The sequence below is a fragment of the Ictalurus furcatus genome, chromosome 8 (genome assembly GCF_023375685.1).
Source record: "Ictalurus furcatus strain D&B chromosome 8, Billie_1.0, whole genome shotgun sequence".
Classification (NCBI taxonomy): Eukaryota; Metazoa; Chordata; class Actinopteri; order Siluriformes; family Ictaluridae; genus Ictalurus; species Ictalurus furcatus.
The window spans coordinates 16,520,883-16,545,161 of NC_071262.1; the positions used below are offsets into that span (position 1 = coordinate 16,520,883).

Consider the following 24,279-nt stretch of genomic DNA (forward strand, 5'->3'; position numbering starts at 1 on the left):
ATAGTAAGAGTAGATATCTCAGGATAGGTTTAATTTATTTCATTTAAAAATAGTTTTAATTTATTACTTCAAGCTCACTTTGAAGAATAAACATTCCACATGGACGTCTTCTTTTACCACGCTGAGAACATCTCCAAACTCCTCTTTGCTTTTCAAAACATGTTTTCTAGGCAATATAGGCTAATATTATACAGAGGGCTTGTTTCTGTTTATGCGACGGTGTTTTCAGCACAAGCCCAGATCACGGCGATTGATGACGTAAGCAGACTGCGGTAGTTTTTAACCTGATGACTATCGTCAGAGTATCTTCATTGTGTATGCTGACATGGAGAACACATTATCACACAGTCAGTAACAGACTCTGGCCAAGATTTTATAGGGATCATCTCATAAAGTGAGACAAGTTGTAATCTTACCGTGTAAAACAGGCTTTAGTCTGTACACTGCCAGTCAGTAATTCACCATATAGTACAATTTTGGTTCAACTCCAAGCAATGAGCTCATCCTCTAAAATTCCTTTATAAGGAACAGGTGTACATGAATTATGAAATGCTTGTGAGAAGGCCCTGATCATGATCAACTGTATCACATACCATATATTTGTTTTACTTTAATGCTGTATCTTTACGCTTATGTGTTTGACTGGTGCTTCTGTCTTTATATAACCAAAAAAAAAAGAAACCCCCAGCCTAATTTGGGATCCCATAAGGACCTAAGAGCTGTCAGTCCTTATACAAGTCCTTATGTACAAAAATGTAAGCATTAGGTGAAACATTTGGGTAATTTAAAAAAAAATTGCTTTATCTTTTTTGTATCTTTTTGTTTTGGCACTCAAACAGACAAAAATCACTATGAACCTTTTATAAGGTATTAAATTCTTCTGCATAAAAAACTGTGTGTAATGGTACATGAAGGAAAGGGAATTTGCTCAATAACTCCATCCAGATTTCCTTTGGAAGCAGAAATCTGCAGCCACTCCCTCACATTATGTTCCCTCCCTCCCCAGAATGTTTATAAGTCCGGTCTAGGTAATACTCTTGATAAGTGTCTCTCACCTGTGCGATCGAATAATCAGAAGAGTTGGCAGCTTGTAGTCCTTCATTGCCTGAGATGCCAACGCCGACATGAGCGGTCTGGATCATGCCTACGTCGTTGGCGCCATCGCCGATGGCCAGAGTGATGACCTTCACCTGTTTCTTCACCATCTCCACTACCTCCGACTTCTGCAGAGGAGACACTCTGCGCACAAGCAAAACACACAGTCAACCCCAACCAGTCACATGACAATTTTTTAATACAGAAAATAAATAAATAGTGAAACTCTGAAGTACACAAATCAGATCTTACTGTAATTGTAAAAAATAAAATAAAATGGACATCAAGTGTGGATTGAGAAGCATAGTCATCATATTGTAAAAGCCCGGGATCATCAAATGGCAGTGAGTGAGACACATTTCTCCAGTACCATTAAAATTATGCTGAATCTGCATTCAATACTGTAAAGTAGTGAATATTGTCCTACCATCAAGACCTGCTTAAACGTATAACTACTATAGGTGATACTTTCGTTTGTACTGTAACATGCATATCTGTGTGTGTGTGTGTGTGTGTGAACAGCCAGAAACACCAAAAACGTCATTATCTATGTAAAACATGAGTGTTAGAACAACAGAAAGGAGCTTAATAAGTAAGAAGGAACTGGTATTGAAAAGAGCCTAAGAGACACACCTCAACCCTTCAGTTTTAAATGATGCTTTTAATCTTACTCGAGTAACTGTATACAGCCTGAGATGTACATTTACCCAGTTGCATTCTGCTCTGTTTTTCCACCATATATTGTTTTTCTGGCTCAATATCAAATGATGTGCACTACATGTAGTACACTACATAGTGTGTACAAGGCAATTGTTATACCACAAAACGTAATATTTTAAAAACTATATTGGATTTATCACCCAATGTTATACAATAATCTTCCACTGAAGGTTAGTATCCATTATAAAGCCATTACTATTTTCAGTGTAAATTGCATTGTTAAGTAGTGTGACGTAAATGCAGTGGGTGATTGGATAAGAGTGGCAACAATTTATGGGTATGAATAAGGGTGTGAGTGTGTGTGTGTGTGTGCGCGTTAGGTGTTGAGGTTTTTAGTTTGGTGGGTTGGATTTGGCTCAAACAATATCTGCTCTGTGAGGATTTGGCCCGGGTAACTCTAACTGATGACCCCTGGTGTAAACGAATGTGACCTAAAAGCAGCCACACTAATGAATTTCAGCTGAAAACAGTGGAGATTGGCTCGTCATCGCATTATATTAAGATAAAAGCCATAATCAAATATCTTTCCAGTTAAGGTATTACATCATACGAAAAATAATTAAAGACAGATTATTATGACATGACAACAGCCAACGTTGCTAAATGCTTTAATAAATGTTTGGGCCCAGCAGGAGGTTCGGCTTGTATTTCAGGTTCAGTGAGAGGTTGAACAGAAGCCGTAGACATTCAGACATCCCTGGACTTTAAAAGCACTCTGGATCACTAGCAGAACATGTGCCTTTAGTTTCCGGGGATGAGGTGCTGGTGAAATGGAGATGAGGGGTTGATCTAGAGCCTCTTACAGGGTCAGAAACCAGGAAGACTGAGATTAGACATACAGTACACACAGGTGGTGAGGGACATGGACTGACTACACATGCTGTTCTTCACTGGGGAAATCTCAGCGCTACTTCTCTCCTGCCAACCGCCATTTATACTCATTAACAGTTAAGCTCTGATCCTGAGGGAAAAGATATACCTGTGGTCTGTCCTAATGCTGCAATCCAGTCTGAAGTAGAGGAAGTACTGTGATGAAATTCACTTTGAGCGATCGCTACACCAACAGCCTGGTAAAATAGTGATTATACTGCATGTGTGTGCATTTGGCCTAGACTACACTTCTGGTTTGTTTTCTCCTTCAACTACAGCAAAAAGTAAAACTTTTGGCACCAGGCAATTAGAACTCTCCTTTTCCACTGGCCACTGGTTCAGACCCAATTGTATAATATTTGGTAAGTGCTCAAGATCGGTACCAACCAGAATTAATGTTACTTAATGATAGCAGAAGGTTTATTGCAGACAATCCTGAATAATAAAAAAACGCTGGGGGAAAAGCCACAATACTCTGGTTTGAACAACACTGAACTACATCATTTCAGTCATGACAACTCTAGGAAGGAGACTAACAGCTTTTATAGATAGGAATGTAATGTGTAAGTAGGTTTGCTGATGCTGAGCAAGAAAAATACTTGCTCTGATAGACATGCACAGAGATGTAGAGAACCATGCTGCTGCTGCAAAGGGTACAGTAGGAGGAACCCCTGCCCCACCCCGCCCCATCCCTTTAGTAGATCTATATGGTGGTGCTGAGGAAGAGGGTAGGATGCGAAATCCCATAACGTGCGCAGAGGCCGTAGCCGGAGAGTCAGTCAGGATGATAAAGGGTTACATAGATGGAGAAGCGTGGCTGATAGGCTGCTGCACCGGCATCGAGGGAACCAATCCGCACTGCAGAGATAGTTTTATGGCTGAACTAGACATTTCTCAACCTGCACAAACAATTCATTTAGCAAAAACAAAACAAAAAAAACCTAAAAAACAAAACAAAAACACACAGCCACACAATGATTTTTACAGCAGCTCTGACAGTAGTGCCAGCTGTAATTCAAATGCAAGGTTTATATTAATGGAATAGTTCTAATACGTTATCATTTCTATTAGAGATGCACCGATATTAAATTTCTTGGCCGATACCGATAACCTATTATACAGAGTGAAATCATTCGATACCAATAACCGATAGTTCTGCCTTTTATGCCTTCTTTTAAATGAATAATGATTAATTCCACAATTCTGAAAGAAACGCAAATAAAAACTTTATTCTCTCCATTTCAGCAAGTTATTCACAGTAACTGGTCTCATAAACAGAAACCACATTACTCACATTAACACATGAACTAAATTCTGAAGATTAAAGTAATATTTCTTAACTTATTGAATGTTAATAATTCATATTAACATTGGCTGAATTCTAAAAACCTCCTGTAAGTCTCACATTCACTCTTAACAAACAAAAGCATTTCTACTTTCTCATTGAACATCAAACTGGTAATATATAATATCAACTTTTTTATATATTAACATTAACTAGATATGAAATATACTACTCTATATACTACAAATATATTTTTCTGTGCAATATATACTTTTTTGCCAACTCATCTTTATTTAAATCTTTCAACAGTATACTGGCTCTTTAATTCAGGGCGAGCAGCACGGCAAAAAAATTCATTAGACTCGACGCCGAAACTCCCGCTTCACTGCTGCAGCGTCCGGGGTAAAATTTTGTCAGTGCAGAGATTACAGAGATTACAGAGATCATCTTTACACACAGCACGAAATAGATGTGTTTTCCCGCCCTCTTTTGATTGACAGGATTATAATCAGCCCTGATCATCGGATGTTTTTAAACTATCGGCGGATAGCGTGAAAAATTGCCTTTATCGGCCGATACCAATTATTGGAAGATACGTCGGTGCATCTCTAGTTTCTATAGTAACAACTCACACAGGACCTAGTATTGCAAATGTTCCACGTAATCCAACACTAATAACAAACAGATGAATGTTATCTAATGAATAAAAAAAAGTTGAACTGTTGATATGGTGAGGTTTTTTCAGAGACGATGTTTAGTAAGTATTGTTGGATGGAGTCTTCAGTGTCAGCCCTGTATAACAGTCAGAGTATCTCAGTAACATGACGAGCTGCATGACCAGTGAGAGAAAAGAAAGAATTAAATATGTAAACACGGACATAAATCTCTTTCGGCTGCTCCTGTTCGGGGTTGCCACAGCGGATCACCAATCTGTGTATTTGGATTCTGGCACGGAGGACGCCCTTCCTGACGCAACCCTCCCCATTTTCCCGGCTTGGGACCAGCCCCGAGAGTGCACTGGCTTGTTCAACCCTCCAGTAGCCTCGGCAGTGAGAGCGCCACGTGCTAACCACTATTCCACCAGGGAGCCAAAAGAAAACATTAAATATGTAACAATAATCTGATAAAATGTATTGCGTCATTCTTTAATAAATAAAAAAAACCCCAAAACACTGGCAAATTGCTGTGGTGCAAGAGGAATAAAACATTTCGGGCTGGCTGCACCACTCCATTCCATTGCTGATTACTTTCCTATAACAGAACACCAGTGTTTTATTCCTTACGCATGACATCAGGGACTTTTATGGAAGCCTAGTGATCACTTTTTACACAATCAGCAAATTGTCATCGGGGAGTAAAGCAGTTTTCTGACCTAAAATGTCCACCGGAGACCGACTGCACACAGGTCACTCGCTACTCAACCCTGCTTTTACAGGACCAGGAATGACATCACATAATATTGAGGATTAAGGGGAGACCTTATGTCCTGGGGCCGTGTGTGTGTGTGTGTGTGTGTGTGTGTGTGTGTGTGTGTGTGTGTGTGTGTGTGTGTGTGTAGGGTGAGTAAAAGCAGATCAGAATAATTACATCATAGACCACATAATGGCAGTGGCACCTGTGGTCTGTGTGTTGTTGCTGGAGAATGACACTGATTCTGAGCAGAACCTCAGATCAGTTACCCGAGAGCTTCCTGCTCAGTTACTGACTTGGCTCTCTCATTCGCGTGCACTCTCACACACACTCACACACACTCTCACACACTCTCACACACTCTCACACACTCTCACACACTCTCTCACACTCTCTCACACACACTCTCACACACACTCTCACACACACTCTCACACACACTCTCACACACACTCTCACACACACACTCTCACACACACTCTCACACACACTCTCACACACACTCTCACACACACTCTCACACACACTCTCACACACACTCTCACACACACTCTCACACACACACTCTCACACACACTCTCACACACACTCACATACACACTCACATACACACTCACATACACACTCACATACACACTCACATACACACTCACATACACACTCACATACACACTCACATACACACTCACATCTTTCTTCTATTTGAGTTAAGCTATTGTTGCAAAAATATTACACTTTGCCAAACCGCTGCTTTAATAATTTGTGTAGTTCTGAAGTTTTACTGTGAAGGTTGTGACCTGGACTGGGGGAGATCTGTTCTTTAAACAGCGGGTGACATTTCCCTCTAATTGTCTGCCAGTTACTTGTTTTTTCAGACTGGAGTATTGGGAGCTGATGTAATCTTTTTTTTTTTTTTTTGGAGTGGGCTCCCACCTCAATCCCAGCCCATGAGATGTACACCAGGTACTATTTCTGGGGTGTAAAGCTGAAAATGTGTTTTGTCAAAGAAAAAGCATTTGTTCCTCTGTGCTGTTACAGAGTGCAGATTCAGAAAATTTGCATTTTAAATTCCTGAGCCCTTCGCTGCGAGTAAGGTTACATGCCAGCTCAGTCACACAGAGCAGATTTCAACGTATAGTTTAAATGCCACAGTCTTTTACGAGAATTATGACTGAAGCTGTTTTCAGGGTGATTCCTCAGTCACTGTAGCCTGACCCCTGATCCTTGTTAGCACTTCCTAACGTATACACACATTACGTCGGTTACATAGCGCTGAGATTGACAGACCTGCAACATATGACAGCCTTGCAGGACAGCGCCAGGTCCAGGAAGTATTGGCGCACTCCGAAAGTGAGTGCGTACTTCAGTGTCTTCCCATCGATGATCAGTGCACAGTCATTTTCCTTATGCAGAGCTTCTCCCAGCATGCTGCAGTGGTGGCTCAGGGTCTCCCTCGTCCCCTGCACACAAAAACAAATTCACTGCTGTTATTCACCTTCGCAGTTCAACCACAACTATACATAGCTATATACACTTGTGCCCAAAAGTTTGCATACCCCTTGCAGAATCTGCTAAATCTTAGTACTGTAAACAAAATAAGAGGGATCATAAAAATACCATGTTGTTGTTTATTTAGTTCTGTCATGAATAAGCTATTTCACATAACAGATGTTTACATATAGAACACAAGACAATAACTGAATTTATAAAAAATTACCCCATTCAAAAGTTTACATACCCTCGATACTGTTAAGGGTACAGTGTGTCATTACCTGGATGATCAACGACTGTGTTTATGTTTTGTGATAGATGTTCATGAGTCCTTCGCTTGTCCTGAGCAGTTAAACTGCCCACTATTCTTCAGAAAAATCCTCCAGGTCCTGCACATTCTTTACTTTTCCAGCTTCTTCTGTATATTTCACCCCTTTCCAACAGTGATTATATGGTGTTGAGATCCATCTTTTCACAGTGAGAACAACTGAGGGACTCGTACACAACTATTACAAAAGGTGCAGACATTCACTGATGCTCAAGAAAATAAAACGATACATTAAGAGCTGGGGGGTGTAAACTTTTGAACAGGATGATCGGTGTAAATTGTTAATATTTTGTCATCTGGGAGACATGTAACTATCTTATTTAGCTTCTGAAGGGCAGTAGTAAATGGGAAAAAAGATCAAAACAAAATTATAACAATTTACACTGATCATCCTGTTCAAAAGTTTACACCCCCCAGCTCTTAATGTATCGTTTTACTTTAAAAGTAAAGAATGTGCAGGACCTGGAGGATTTTTCTGAAGAACAGTGGGCAGTTTAACTGCTCAGGACCAATAAACTAATCAAACATAAATACATCAACATGCTTCACGGTATATATAGCATATATATTGAATAAGGATAATGACTGGCCACAATTGTTTATGTTGTATTCATTCTAGATGATGATTGGCTAGCTCACAGAACATTTGGAGAATTTGGAGAAGTGTTTTTTATTACAACAAAAATAAAATACATTAATAACCACCAATAAAGACTAAAGCAACCAAAAGCCATGAAGTTGCCATAAGATAATGTTACTGCAATTGTTCTAGGTGTTGTATTGTGTGCATCATCAGTATTTCTAATTCGACCAACTCCTTTCTGTTTCTCAGAGCAACAAGTAGCTGATTATATACAGCGAGATCCAAAAGTCTGAATTTCAGGAGTTTTAGTGTTTGGTACGTCCCCTTTTTGCTTTAATGACAGTGTGCACTTGAGGTGGCACGGACTTCACAAGTTTGTGCAATACCTTATGATTCATTTTAGATCAAATCCTTAAGAGTGTTGTCTGAACACGTGCTTCAATAGAAGAGATAATGCACGAGGAAAATAGGACAGTTAACATATATCGATATCAGACATTTGCTTACATTTAAAGAGGGACCTAGAATCTTGAATATTAAATATTCAAGATATTGGACAGTTCGTTTCTAAAAGCCTTTTGTTTATTTGCCATTTTAAATGGGGAAAAAAAAAATGATAATAATGATAATAATAATAATCCCATATTGTCAATGTGGTCTCAGACTTTTGGTCCCCACTGTATTAAAATTATCCATGTTCTTTCGAAATAGTTGTTCTTTGTTAATGAACCCTTTACTGCATGGTGTTGCCATATGGCAACAATTAATTATCTCCAATTTATTGATGGGCAATAATACAAAACTACTATTTTCACATGTAACTGGAAAAAGGGGGGGGGGGGGGGGTTAACTTTGACTTAGCAAAAAAAAAAAAGCCATGTCACATAACTATGAAGTGCTGTTTGTACTTCCTTTTATGCAATCACATCAGAGGGCTCTCAAAATTTGATACATTTTTCAATATTTGTATATTTTGAGTATTCTGTTAAATGTTAAAATGTAATTGTTACCATAAGGCATGCGATAATGGAATTGTGGATTGAAACATGTCTTTAAAAAAAAACAAAAAAAAAACACATTGGAGTTTTTTTGGTGTTGTGTGAATTCGAGTTTCAACCTCAGTCAGATTAAATACGGTGTATAATATCTGAATATCTCCATCAATCCTTCCAACTTGCATGGAGGAAGTAGAGACACAAAGGGAAATGATCATAAAATGCACAATGATTTTCATCAGTAAAGCCTGGCCCAACTTTACAAGCCAGATACCTGCCAGGACATGTCGCTAATCCCATACGACTCCAGGAATGGGTTTTCACACAACCACAACAAAGGCACGACCACAAAAACCACACCCTCCTGTGAGTGAGAACCGGAGCAGGGCCAGTCGTGTCTACAGTGCACTCAGTCTGAAGATAGTGCTCTGATAAATTCTTTCAAGACTGTACTCCAAAACAAAGTACAAATAAACTTCAGACAATGAGGGAGATAATTTTACAGTTTTTCCACGCCATGCTAGTGTAATCATGCTCACGGCATAACATGAAGGACTTCTCATGTAACCCAACAATGTCATCTTCGCATGAGACCGAATTCGGTTTATTATTAATGCAATTACGCTCAAAGAGTGCGGCTGATGAGAAGCGTGGATAAACACACATATGGCACGCTTCAGTTGACAGAAAGCAGCGCTGAACCCTGGAGTGATGGTTCGTTTGGAAGAGTCCAACTCTCAGAATGACTCTTACCATGAATTATAACAGCCAGGGAATTTACCCCGAGCCCTCGTATAGCTCCGAGCGCTCCCGCTCCTTTTTTCTTCTCTGTCATTAATCCATTCCTACTCTCCCTCGCTGTGGGTATGTGTGGGTTCACAGCACTAAAGACAGCAATGGTCTGAGTAGAAAGCTTGTTTTTCCAAGAATGTCCTCCCCCAGATGAACACGCTCAAATCAGGAGCCAGGAATAATTCCGTGCACGGTTTCCGCCTGGAAGATTTTAATCAGACCTGACTGGTCTGAAAAAAATCCCCACCCCACCCAAAAAATCAGAATCAGCATCCTCGCCATGACCCCACCAATGATGGTTAAGGGTTTGAATATCAGAAAAGATTTTTAGCGGGAAATGCGCCTCGAAGCAGAAACATGTTATTGTAAGGGCTTGGGTAGACAGGAGGATAGCTCTGTGTTTGGTTTAGGAACAGTAATGCACTTAGCTTAATTCCCCTAAAGAGTCACATGATTCCTGTTTCCTTTATGCTGGAAGGATGGACCACTCTTCAATTGCAGCCAATCATGGGAACTGATAAGAGACCAACACAGAGATCTGATAGAACAGTGCATTTGCGATTGAGAATAGCAGGGAATGGGAAAGACAGGAAAGGGGTGAGGGGGATGGGGGGTGTTCTGACCTGGGTCATATTAATGATCTCTGTCACTTTCCACCATGTCTGGAAGTATGTTTGACATTTATACTGAATGATGAAAATGTGTATAATAGGGCTGTCAAAACTGATTTCTCTGTTCAAATTGAAGCTGATTATTTATAATGAATGAGAATTCAATGGGGGAAAAAATTAAAATTTGAATGATTATCATACTATGCTCTATTATTAGTGGCATAAGTTGATCAAAGCATGTATTTCCTCAACTTAAAACATCTGTCACTTGGTGTAAAAACCTGTTTTACACATCACTGTGTTTAGGGCTTAATAATAATAATAATAATAAAGTTCTTTGTGAAGATGAGTTGAAGATTAATTTAAAAACAGTTTTCCTGAGTGCTGAAACTAATGTCCAGAGAATGTGCGTTGGAATCCTGACGATGCCACAGCTATTCGTGACTGGGAGTGAAGACAGCAAAACTGGTCATGCTCTCTGGGTGAGAGGGGTGGCATACTCTCTCTCTCTCCCCTGTCAATCACAATGAGCCAATCATGTGCATATGTGAGCTCATGTATGTGGAAGAGGGTAAATAGCGCTTTCCTCCGAGTGTGTTACATGGTCCTGTGTCCAGTTCAAAAAGATGCAGAGGGTGGATATGTAAAGACTGGTTAATATTAGTGACAAAGAACATTAATATGGCCAAATAAAAGTAATGTGGGCATTAAAGGTTTTAGGATAAAGTCTCACTTTGAGTGATTTTATATAAACAGGTATGTACACAGTAAATAGGCATCCTATATATTTTTGTATATAAATTTTGAAACACACAATTAATACCTATTATATTCCTACTATACTGTATACACTCTTGGGCAATAAAATAGGCCAACTATGAAGTTGGGTATTAAGCTTTCAAAACATTTTTGAAAAAATCCACAGCAAAATCAATCAGTGACTACGTTTACATGGACAGCAGTAATCTAATTATTGAGCTTATTCTGAATAAGATAATATTGTGATTATGGTGTTTACATGAGTCACTTTTAGAATACTCCTTTCATGTACCAGTTTTACATGTTACAGAACACAGATCGATTAACGGCACACGTCATTACGTTACCGCGTCACGCCGTCCGATGTCCCTCCAGAATTTCACGTATCGACATACAGTTCGTGTTCGTTATGATACCGTATACAGTGTTGGGTGTTTCATCTTAAATTTTACGAAAGCTGCAAGTGCAGTTAATTATTTGTCATGCTATACGTGCATATAGACGACTGCTTGAAGCCATGGGCTGCGTCCCAAACCGCATACTTACCTACTTTATAGTAGCCAAAATACATGTATTACACCTACTATATAGCAGGTAAGTACACGGTTTGGGACACAGCCGTGCTCTCTTGTTTGTCATCAAACGGTTGAGCACTGCCATGTGTGTTCGTGTCCTGTCTCAAAATGCGGTGAAAACTCTCACACGACGTTAATAGTGTGATTAAGGTGTTTACATGTCTGTAATACACGTCGATAATGCGACTGAAACAGGAGTACTCCACATGTCTTAATTTGATTAGTGTTTACTTCGAGTATGACTTTAGTCGGATTATGGTCATCAATAATTGCTGTTTACATGGTAGTTTCTTAATCAGAGTATCGTCTTAATCGGGTTAATATCGGATTATTGTTGTCCATGTAAACGCACTGACTTTTGGCCGCAACAATCACAAACTAACTCCGCACAATCCTGTACGCACTGCATAGTGTAGTGGTACTGTTGCTGCTGGCTATGGCCATGGCAGAATGAAGGTACAGACTCTAATATTTGAATACAATTAAATGCACTTGATCACAACTTTTAAAGGAATGTTTTCAAAGCTGACCGAACATTCCTTGGAAAAAACACCACCAAATCGCATCTCCGTATCAAAACAATCATGCTTGCAAAAACAAGTTTTCTGGTGTTGAAAATGTTAGAGCGGTTTTGACTTTGAAGAAGTCTACAAACACCTAAAAGTTGTGGTATCATCCAGATACTAAAAAGGTACCCACTGAAAACCGACCCCAAATCATTTCAACTCTCGTCTCACTAGGTTCCTAACAGAGTATACCTTGATGGGTGACGTGTGCAGGAGTAATATGCATGTTAACGTGTGTACGGAAGCACTGATGTGAGAAAGTGCATCCTGCTGGTTATACTGTCTATCTGGGATCATGTGAGAGCCACCAATAACACTGTTCCACATCTAACAGCTTCAGCAGACATGGCTGCTCTAGTCTGCCCACAAAGCGGCCTGGAATAGGGCTGGAGGGAGTGTGTGTGTTAGGGAACAGATGCCTTAAGGCAAGGAGATTGCACCTTGGGGACCCACCAAACCTCTGCTGGCATAACAAGCGCTGAAACCCAAGCTCAAAGGAAATATTTGCAGAGAGGAGCCTTGGGTTTCACAGAGAGAGAGAGAGAGAGAGAGACAGAGAGAGAGACAGAGAGAGGGAAGATTGAGTCAGTGACTAGTGCAGCTGTGAGGACTTCTCTACAAGAGTGTGGCCATCCCTGCTGAGGGCCATAAAACACTGTGTGTGTGCGCGTGTCAGATTGAACAGAATAGAGATGTCAGACTACATCAACATATGTCAACAGCATCAGTGCAAATGCTGAGGCAAAGTATAAAGATCATTACTGAGATAACTGCAGTGATGAACTTTGTGATTAAACAATGTTTTCCATCAAGAGTGCACTCAAAACAGGCTTCACCCTGTGTGTGTCTGTGTCATCCCAGTACACCCTAATGCTGCCTGCCGCCTCGTCAGCCCGCTGTGTTTGTCTGCCTGAGTGAACTCTGACTGCAACTCAAGTGTGTTTGGATTAGTGTATGGAAGGCATCCGTTATGAAACAGCGTTCCAGTCGTGGGTCTTGGCAGAGTCACGGTGAAAAAGGTGCTTTACAGGATGTGGCTACTTGAGCGAGACAGCTGGACTCGAGTGCTTGAACCATGGAGTTATACACAGAGAGGAAGGCTCGAGCTATTTGCTTGGACATGCACAGAAAAGTAGGAAGGAGCAAATGCGACAGAGTGCTCATACACATACACACATCTCGCTTTCTCCTCTACATTAGCCCAAGTTCGGCACTTCAGCATGACGGGTTGATTGTCCGACTTGACTGATAAGGAAGCCCATAATGTCGAGTGTGTCTCTTTTCCAGCGCAATGCGCTGCTGAGGAGTTCCTCTTTACTATTCCCACATTTATGCTCATTTATAGTGAACACCTTTATTATCGATTCACTTCATTTGAGCATATCTTTGTGGTGCATCTAGGCCTTTCATGATAATTACCTTATCGACTTATCGTATGATATATGAACATGACCTGAATCATTTTGCTGGCCATTATGTTTACATGGATGTTTGTTTACACAAGAATGAATGCCACCAACATTTTAGCCATGCGCGCTGCTTCGGTTCTCTTGTCTGCTCTAGGGCTGTCGAATTAAACACTGTTCGAACGCTGAATATTCGTCGAATTTAAAATTAAAATGCACAGTCGAATGCAAAAACTCTGTGCATTTGAATTTAAGATGTGTAGCAAGCACTAGCACCGATTTGAATTAAACGTACTGTACTGATGAAAAAAATTACACAAAAAGATATTAACAATGCACTAACAGTTTAGAAGAAAAAAAAGAATAATCTAGAAAGAATAGTTCTAGTGTTTCAAATAATCCAGTCGTAGTCAGGGATGTCGGGGATTGAGCCGCTTAAGCTGCGTGCGCTGAAGCTGAACAGTGAATGAACAGCGGTAAACTGAAGCACTTTAATAGCGGGTTAATTATATCACCCAAACGCATCCTACACACATGAGATTAATCAGACATTTACACAACATAAACCTAACACAAAATGTCACGAATGCACACGTGAACTTGACCCTAAGAGAGGCGCTAGGTAGAATGGTTAAGTCATGTTGTGAATACGCCGTTTCCCTAACAACGCACTAAAACACGGACGATGAATAACTACAGCATAAAGATTTCACAATATTATATTCCAATGTCTGAATATTCTTAAGAATTAAAATGTCATTGCTCTCTGAAAGGGTGTACTTGCATTATTAAGCTATTTTCATTATATCAGTGGCATAAAATTGTCTTCAAATGACAATAATATCGTTTAATCGCAATTATTTCTGGGACAATACATCGTCCAACAAAAGTAGTTATCGTGACAGGCCTAGGTGCAGCACAGAAAAATATACTGAGGCAGAAAAAAAAAGAAGAAGAAGAAGAAGAAGAAGAAGAAGAAGTTTTGTCTGTGACACAGCTGGTTGGAAGTGAACAAAAGCAGTGTGTTTTCTGTGGGTCTCTGAAATATGCAATGAAGCCCACTCTCCAAAACCACACAGACGTATGTGCAGCAGTTTTGCAATAAGTTACAGTTTTAAGGCAAACACATCAGATTTCTCAACCATGGCCCCAAACCCAAAAAAAAAACCAAACAAACAAACAAAAAAAAAACAAAACCGTTCACAATTTATACTGGGATACCAACCACTGTTATACCGTCTCAGGAGTCAATAATGCATCAATCACTACTTGTGTATCACTAAAGTTCAATACCACAATAAACAGCCTAAGGCTTAGTCGAAAAAGCCAGCCACCTACACTCCTTCCCTTCTTTTACAAAAAAATGAATTGGAAAAAAAGAGGCCTTAGTCGTGGTTATAAGCCTCTGTATTTATGTTTGTGTGTGAGGTGGAGAGCATCATGAGCAGGGAAAAATCACATTAACACACTAACATAGTGACAAGTATCTTACAGGTTGCATATGCCAGAGCACCGGACGAGCCACTGTGATGCAATTAGCCTTAACACACAGTACCCCTCAATGTATATATATATATATATATATATATATATATATATATATATATATATATATATATATATATATATATATATATATATATATATAATGTATATATATATTATATATAACCCTATATTTACACTTGGCCTCTTAGTTGATTCTCTAGCTAACTCATCTTTACCTGGTCACTGACATTTGGTGGACACACTTGTCTAGGCTACATCACTTCCAAAAAACCCCCAAAAAACCCAACAACTCCTTGGTCTTCATAATGCTGCTTCTTTAAGTATGTACTGTAATAAACACTGAGGGCTTCCTGGAATATTTATATTGAAATGCCATGCCACTTTAATTTCATACAGATGTACATTCAACTAATTATGGGACTTCTAGTGGCAACTGGTAGCACCAGAACTACACTCCTTGGTAAAAAATGGGCCAATCCCAAAATGGCAAAATATTACGCTTTCAACAACAAATCATTGGTCTGAAAATTTGCAAGAATTAAACAAATGCACTCCTGAGACCTCCTGTGCCACCATTTACTCGTTTACTTTTGCTGCAGTGAACTGTTTGAGGAAAATCTAGAAACAGGGAAATTCACTTATATAGTCTTCTTGTACGCAAAGCTAAAATCATGATAACGATTCAAATGTTTGATGAAGAATTGTGCTAAATATTAAAATAAAGTCAAAATAAGATACATATAAAAAATTTTAAATAAAAAAAAACAAACTGTCTGTAAGTTTACTCACAAGGCTTAAGCATTTAAAGAAATCAAAGAGAAAAAGCTATCCCATGCTAAGTTACTTTATCGATTCATTTAATTCTTGCTAATTTCCTGAACAATGATTCGTTGAAAAGACATTAAAAGCTTATTATTGTGCCATTTTGGGCTTGGCCACAATTTTTTTTTTCCGCCCAGGAGTGTAATTTCACAGCAGCAGAGGTGAATACTTACGCGATTGCAAATAATTTTTTTTTAAAATTTGTACATAATTTTGCTAACACTTTTGCTTTCCCCCATATCAATATTATAGGCTATTTTGTGTCGATCCAGGACACATACAGTAATCCCAATGAAGTCCATTTCAGTTCCAGGTTGTAACATGACAAAATGTATAAAAGGTCAAGGAGGTAAATACTTAATGCTAGGCACTGTATTTAATAACCAACCCAAAAGTATTTCTGTCATAGGACAGAGAAATCAGGAAACAGAGCAAGAGAGCAGACGGCCTGAAAACAGAAACGGGGATATTAAGGATAGGGATGGTTCTGTTTTCTTTTACGTGTCACTGAGGCTTGATTATTAGTCGCACACACGTCTGCATTGTGCCTGTGATGCCAACATTACATTATTAAGCAGCTAATGATTAGTTAAAGCAGATAGCGTTCAATTCAGCATTTAATGGAATTTAGGCAAGGCTAACGTACTCCAGATGTTATGTTATAGAGGATTTTTCCTCAAAGATGGTTCGTGCCGATGCTGTGTTTAAAGCCAGTGTGGATGTTGCCAGGTTGAGGATCATTTGAAAGGTTGCTCAGGTTCACTGCCTGTCAGGACGGTGTTATGAAGGGTGATGGGAGGGAGGATTGTGTGAGACAAGATTCAATAAATGCAAAAGATATTTAAGTGTTACATTTTTAACTTAACATTATAATAAACGTACATTAGTTCTTTCTTGAAAGCATTTTTTTTTTTTTAAAAAAAAAAAAAAAGAGTGTTTGGGTTTCAATTTACAGCTTTATTTTTGAATGAATTGCGACTATAACATAAAAATGTAATTAGTTACAAAAATATGGCATCGTGTAAATTGTGAAAAGAGACCTAGACCTCTCCTAGGGCGGGTTAAAGAGGAGGGACTACCCTGAATACCACACGCAAGTCTTTTACAATTACTACAATTTTATTACTTATAAACATTATCAAACGCACTTCCTTCCACACTGAATGTTTTTCTTGCTGCTTGTATTTTCAGTGCTGCTTCATTCTTTATCTGCATATGTCAGACACTCTGAATTAGGCGTGCCAGTTGCTGGCTGTTTTAAACCCATCTTTTATACATCAGATTGCGTCATATTGTCTCATCCATTCTGTCCAAGCAGACCAAATGCTCAAATCCAGGCCTCTCACAGCTGATACGGTTCCAAAACAGTCAAAAACAGTGCACTAATGCATTAATGTGCACTTGTACTTGATCCAATCGCTTGTTAATTGCTTAGTAAATCTGTAACTCTCCAAGATAATTTGGTGCTACACAAAGTAGCAGCTCCGGCATTAAAAATAAACACTACAGAGATGTACACTGCCAGTCAAACAGTCAGACCATGATGATTAACTTTCTGTTACAGTAAATCTGACAGCAGTGCCAGTGGTGATTCAAATTCCAGGGTTATATTAATGTGCTAGTTCTAGAAGTCGTTACGGTTTCTATAGTCTCATCGACATGGACTTATTTGGCAGACATGCTTCAATAAACTAAAACTAATAATGGACAGATTTTTATAAATGTAGAAATGTATAATCATTAATATGGTGCAGATTTCTGTAAGGATGTTTATTTAACATCTATGGAAGGAGTCTCCAGTGTCCGCTGCATTTATTATTTTTTTTTTTTGGTCTTTACACCTGCATCATTGAGAGCATCATGACGGGAATCATCACAGCCGGGTTTGGAACAGCACCAAGAAGGATATGTGGCTCGGGTTGGGTGATGCGATCAGCTGAGGGTACCATCTGAACTGAGCCCCCTGACCTACAGTCTATCTAAAGCAAGCGGTGCTGGACCAAGGCAAGGAAGATAGTGAAGGACTTCAGCCATCTGAACAACGGACTATTCTCTCTGTTGCGGGAAGTACAGGGAAGTACAAGTTCAGGGAAGTACTTCCTCTCACTGAAAGCCAACACAGAGAGAATAATGAGGAGCTTCTTCCCAAAGGCCATTCGGGCCCTGAACCAGGACAACACATTGGACTAGAGCTTGGATTTGCTTACACAACACCCACACCACCTACATTCCTGTTGATACATCTTCTATTCATTCATCCTCAGCAACCACTTTATCCTGTATTTTATAAATATTTATTATATATGTGGGCAATTTCAATACAACTACCTCAGTACATCATTATACTGCACAAATTTACTGCACATATTCTGCACTTTATCCCAATCCCATCTTTATATCCCTACATTGTATTTATATTCTTTTTAAAATCTTTTCCTTTAAAATTAGTCAGATCAAGTTAATTGTGGTTATGTAACCTCTATTTTTATGTCACAGACATAAACCCAACTACTTTTTTTTTTTTTTTTTTTTTAATTGTGCTTTGTTTTTAATTATTAAACTCTTTTTTTTTTTTTTTTTTTTTTTTTAAAAAACAGTGTTGGACGGAGGAGCGTTGTGTCTCTGATATATGCAATGTGGAGTGATGAGAGCTTTCTGGTCCCCAGCGACGGCTTACCCCAAAATTCCTGCGCATTTGCTTTAACTGCGGCGAGAGAGCATGAAGTCTCAAACACCGCTCAAAGACTTTCCACTGCACTCTCCTCTTTTTCCTCTTCCTCACTCCATCCATCACGCTAAACGACTGTTTGACAGATGGAGAGCCGTCTGTCATCACTCAGGACCCGCCCACATCTCTACACATCTAGATGCGTGCGTGTGTGTGTGTGAGCGAAATGCTTGCCTCCACTTCGGCTGCGAGACCTTAACATGCACAGACAACAGACAAGGCCCTCCCTGTAGGACAGCCTGACCTTTGTGCATATGTGCGTGGACGTGTGTGTGTGAGAGTGTGAGCATGTGCATGTGTTTAATGTTTCCTCTCGAAAGCAGCAGGCTCTTTACTGTGATGGGCAGCAGACAACATTTTTGCTGAATGATCTACATGTGTGTGAGCATGTGCGGATGATAAAGCGCCGTGGATGTGAACTCGCTCCTTCTGAGCCGCCTGTACAGATCCGTCAGTTCCTACCCTACTGCGCAATCATTAGCCCTCTCTGCCTTCCCCCGGCTCTCGCTTTGCTCGTCTCGCTCTCTACAGACGCATATAAAACTCCACCTGTGGTGCTGTTACAAGCAGCAAAAACCAGAGGATGCTGGAGATGTGAACCTTCTACAGGAAGCAAGGGAGAGACGCATAGAAGGAAAGGGGGAAGCAGCACAGCAGCAGCACAGAGACAAAGAGAGAGACAGATGAGGAACTTCAGGCTAAAAACCCATAAGGGACACTAAATTATCCTACAGTGAGATGTAACTTGTGTGGCTCTGAACCGGGTCACAAAGGTCCAAACCCCAGCCAGTTGTCAATTGCTTCCATCTTTTCGTGCATTGAACTGCATCAGACTGCGATTCCCACTGCACCTCGCACTATAAACAGCACACGTTACTCAGCCTTACATCCAGAGTCTCCTCATTAATCACCAGCAGGCCCATGTTCTTGGTGAGCAGCTTGCAGGAGTGTCCTATAAAAGAGAGAGAAAACACGTGTCAAACACTTGGAGACCTTCAACAATACTGTGAGCTTAAGGTCAGTAACGACAGTCACATAACAGCAAGTAGTGCAGAGTCATAAATGGGGTATGCAACAGACAATGTGACAACATGCAGAAATAATAATAATAATTTAAAAAATATATATGAAAAAAAGGAAATAAAAGAAAAATCCTTTATGTAGACTTAAATAAACAGATTACAAAGTGGGTAAACCCGGTTAAAGTAAAAATCTACCCTGAACACATTAACCTTTATGACTAAAATGTGATCAACATCATTGAAGATTTATTTCATAATGAAATTCGGAGTTTTTCGTTTCGCTACATCAACATTTTTGTTTTACGCTTAATGGTTTCCTACATCAGTGGTTTTCAAAGTGGGGGCCGACAGGGGGTGCGCAGGGGGCCACAACAATTTGGTGTGAAAAATAAATTCTCACTCTCAGACAACCACACACACACACAATCAATTCCTAATGTAATGTAATGTAAAGATGTAAGATGTAATTATTAATAAAAAATAGGGGGATATATTCAGAAGTCAAAAGGGGGGCCTCGGTCAAATGTTAATGCCATTTAGGCGGCCTTGACCTGGAAAAGTTTGGGAACCCCTGTTCTACATTACCCACAATCCCCTTTGACAACCCATGCCAGTATGAATTAGCCCTCCCTTGATTAATCTATACCTAAAGAGAGCAATGCAGCAGTGTTTTAGTCTTTCCAGCTCTCTCACCTCCTCATCTAAACATCACAGCGTCACGCTAATACCAACACTACCATCATCTTTCTCCTCATCCCCTAGATCACTATCTAGCTGAGCTGAGTCTATTAGAGGTCGACTGATAGGGGATTTTACCGATACCCATAACCAAGTAGAGCAGTAACTGCTGATAGCCAACTAATCAAACCATACTTTTTCAAATTGATACAGAAAAAAACAGTACTGACTGTACCATGAAAATGTAGTGTACGTTTTAAGTGAAAAATATAAATATTAATGAAATGAAAAAAAATATATATAATATATATTAACTATTAATAAATATTAAAGTATATAAAAAGATATACAGGCAAAAAGTAACACTCCAAATAACAAATAAAATGGAAACATCCAAAACGAATAAACAAAAACACTTCAAATAACACAACAAAATTTGTCAGTAATGGTCGGTACTTCGCCTCTAGAGGTTGCTCTTGTACTGTATAATGACCGAGATCCCATCTCAGCCGCTCCGCAATGGACACAACTGGGAAAAACTATCGGTGTGGATTTTTGGTGATAACCGATTATTGGTGCAGATTAATCGGCAAAACCGATCAATCAGTCCAGCTCTAGAGTCCACTATACAGTATGTAACTCGTACAGCTGCATTGCATTCTGGATGTCTGAGCCAACGTTTTCTACTTCTGCATCGGACTTCTCGTTAATGTGATGTTAGGCATTGCTGGAAAAATGGTGAGAAAAGAAGCTTTCGTGTTTTAATTTTTAAGAGCGGTTATCCATTTTGTTTGGGCTCAATGAAAATTTTCCTCCTATTAAACACCACTGTACCTTGTGCTAGCAACATCGCCCGTTCACGTTAGCATCGCAGACAACCACTAACTTCCCAGTCTCCTTATTTAATTTTTTAATTATATATATATATATATATATATATATATATATATATATATATATATATATATATAAAAATCATCGAGAGGCTGGATGGAGGGAACTTTTAAAGTTAAATAATGCTGGACATAAATGCTTTGTGTTAAGATTAAAATAACGTAATATAATTGTACACTTGTCTAATATGCTAAACTAAAGTGAAAGACTCGTTACACTGACAGGATTCGTGAGATGGTAATGCTGACACTAAATGCTGATGAATTTGGTTCAGATGTGCAATGTGTATGCGAATAGAGATTATAGAGAGAGATCTCAACAGTACAGGCTTATATCTATTAGAGCAGGTTGAGAGTGCCCTTTAAAACACGACTTGCCCTGACCATCTATCTGGATTTGTCGATATACAGCTCTGTTAGTGCAGAGGAAAATCCCTCAGGGGCAGTTGGAGTTTGCGAGTGTGAGGATGTGTGGGTGTGTTCGTATGTGTTGGGACAAAAGGGACTCCCACAGGGAGGAGACAAGGAGTTATACAAGGTGGAGATTAGATTATGCAGAAATATTGTGACTTGCTTATTTAGGCAGGACAACTATGTAAATTTTAAACTGGCCAAAAGACAAACTTTTCATTGGGGGGGCGGGGTCATGGTGACTTAGTGGTTAGCACATTTGCCTCGCAATTCTGGGGCTGGGGGTTCAAATCCCACCTCCAAGCTGTGTGTGTGTGCGCGTGCAGAGTTCGCATGTTCTCCATGTGCTTCAGGGGTTTCCTCCGGGTACTCTGGTTTCCTCCCCAGTCCAAAGAAATGCCTTGTAGGTTGATTGGCATTCCCAAATTGTCCGTAGTGCGTGAATGTGCCCTGCGATGGGTTGGACTTCTCATTGAGATCTGATTGAGAAGTTAGTCCCCTATTCTCTCACTCTTTCCTGTTCTCGCAAATGTCTTTTTCACACCGCGTGGAGATAAACGATGCTAGCCTCAGATCAGCGCAAACGGCTGATCTTCAATGATACCTACGGTATGCAACACAGAATACAACACAGCGCTTGTCTGAGCAGAGGAAGTGGGAACGTAATTAGGGTTACACACCATGGTCGCATTAGCAGCCCTGCACAGCAGAAAGGTTTAAACCTCGCTTAAAGTTGTGGAGTTTCAGGGCAGTGGAGGGCATGAAGGCCTGTTTGGCTTGGCTTGAGGCTGTTTGTTTGCACTCTTGAATCTAAGAGGGCTACAGTGCTACCCAGGCCAAGAGCAACAGGCCAGCCGAGGCAGAGGGCAGCCTCACTCACTCACTCTGACCAGCCTGTGGCTTTCTCCAAAACTCGCTCGTTAATCCTACGGGCAAGGAGAGCAAGAACACCCCCGACTCAGACAGAGAATCAGTCAAACTCAGCGATTCACACCAAACCAGAAATCACACTCAACTACACAGCAGATGTAAAACACCTAGACTCCACTCACTTGCTTACTTTGGCTTTTGGCTGGATCTGTCCTCACACACACACACACACTTACAGATCACTTACTTTCCTACTAGTGCTGTTTACCGGTGTTCAATGAATGGAAAAGGCTCTTTCCTTCCTTTTCCTGTTTGGGCTGTATTTCAACTTCTGTCCAACTAGGAAATGATAACCAGTAACCTGTTTCTCATCTCTGCATGACACCCCCTCTCTCTTTGGATTGATTGAAACAGAAGCTTAAATACGCATCCATTAAATCTGTGGTTGTGACTTTTTTTTTTTCAGATGGCAGAGCCAAGTAAGAAGACTAAAAGCATTAGAATATTTCAGTAATTGAATTTCTCAGAGTTGGAGAAAACAAAATGCATCATCTTTTTTTTCCATTTTGTCTTTTTTTAAAGCTAATACCAGCACTCAAACGCTGAAGCTTTTTAAATTAATTGGTAATGTCCAATTGAAATGATGCGCTATAGACAGATGCATTAATCCACTGTTATTCATTTAGCAGAAGCTTTTATCCAAAGCGACTTACAAATGAGGAAATACAAGCAAAGCGATCTATAAAGCGGAGAACAATACAAGTAGTGCTACTATACAATATTTATAATTGAGTTCTAGAGAAGTAAAGTGTGCAGAGTAGAGGTGTAAGAGCCAGAGTAAAGTGTTTTTTTTTGGTTGTTTTTTTTTTAGGATAATGTGGAGTTGTCATTTTAGGGGTTAGTTAGGTGTTCATGGAATTGGAGGGTCTTTAGCTGTTTTTTGAAGATAATGACAGGTTCTGCTGTCCAGATTGAGGCTGGAAGTTCATTCCACCACTGAGGGACAAATAGTGTGAAGGTTCTGGAAAGGGATCTTGAGCCATGCTGAGTAGGCACTACTAAGCGTCGGTCGTTACTCCATCGCAGATTGTGTGAGGGAACGTAAGCCTCAAGGAGAGTGTTGAGGTAGGGGGATGCATTAACCAATTTATCATTGGTTAATGATCATTGCAATGTTTACCTTTTAAATACTGGTATTGCAGAAACCAGACAGATGCAAAACTCGAACGCGTCAAAAATGTTTGTTCGGACTTCGGATTTCAGAGGTTATACTTCGGATACATTTTGTGTGGGTGCTGTGATAAACTGAGCCGTTGGGATGAGACGCACTATATGGCCCACAGTTTGTGGACCCCTGACCATCACATCCATATGTGGTTCTTCCCCAATTTGTTGACACAAATTTGGAAGCACACAATTGTCTAGAATGTCTTTGTATGCTGTAGCGTTAGAGTTTCCCTTCACTGGAACGAAGAAGCCCAGACCTGTTCCAGCATGACCATGCCCCTGTGCACCAAGTGAGCTCCATGAAGACATGGTTTGCCCAGGTTGGAGTGAAAGAACTCGAATGTCCTGCGCAGAGCCCTGACCTCAACCCCACTGAACACCTTCGGGATGAACTGGAATGCTGACTGCATCCCAGACTTCATCACTCAACATCAGTGCCTGACCTCACTAATGCTCTTGTGGCTGAATGAGCTCAAATCCCCACAGCCACGCTCCAAAAATCTAGTGGAAAGACTTTCCAGAAGAGTGGAGGTTATTATAACAGCAAAGGGGGACTAAACCTGGAATAGGCCAACCTTTGGCCATGTAGTATATGAATATATAGTCATCACTTTCCCAGGTATATTATTAGAA

General features: G+C 39.9%; 1 protein-coding gene across 5 annotated transcripts in view; it reads right to left on the minus strand.

Moving 5' to 3' along the window:
- Positions 1–24,279, minus strand: part of atp8a1 (ATPase phospholipid transporting 8A1) — a 157,916-nt gene that overhangs the window by 38,975 nt on the left and 94,662 nt on the right. For all 5 annotated transcript variants that reach the window (XM_053631096.1, XM_053631097.1, XM_053631094.1 and 2 more), the window contains 3 exons: positions 19,433–19,497; positions 6,668–6,840; positions 1,056–1,239 (listed from right to left, as the gene is read on the minus strand). In XM_053631096.1, coding sequence (XP_053487071.1) covers positions 1,056–1,239; positions 6,668–6,840; positions 19,433–19,497 — 422 coding nt within the window. The remainder of the gene's footprint in view (positions 1–1,055; positions 1,240–6,667; positions 6,841–19,432; positions 19,498–24,279) is intronic.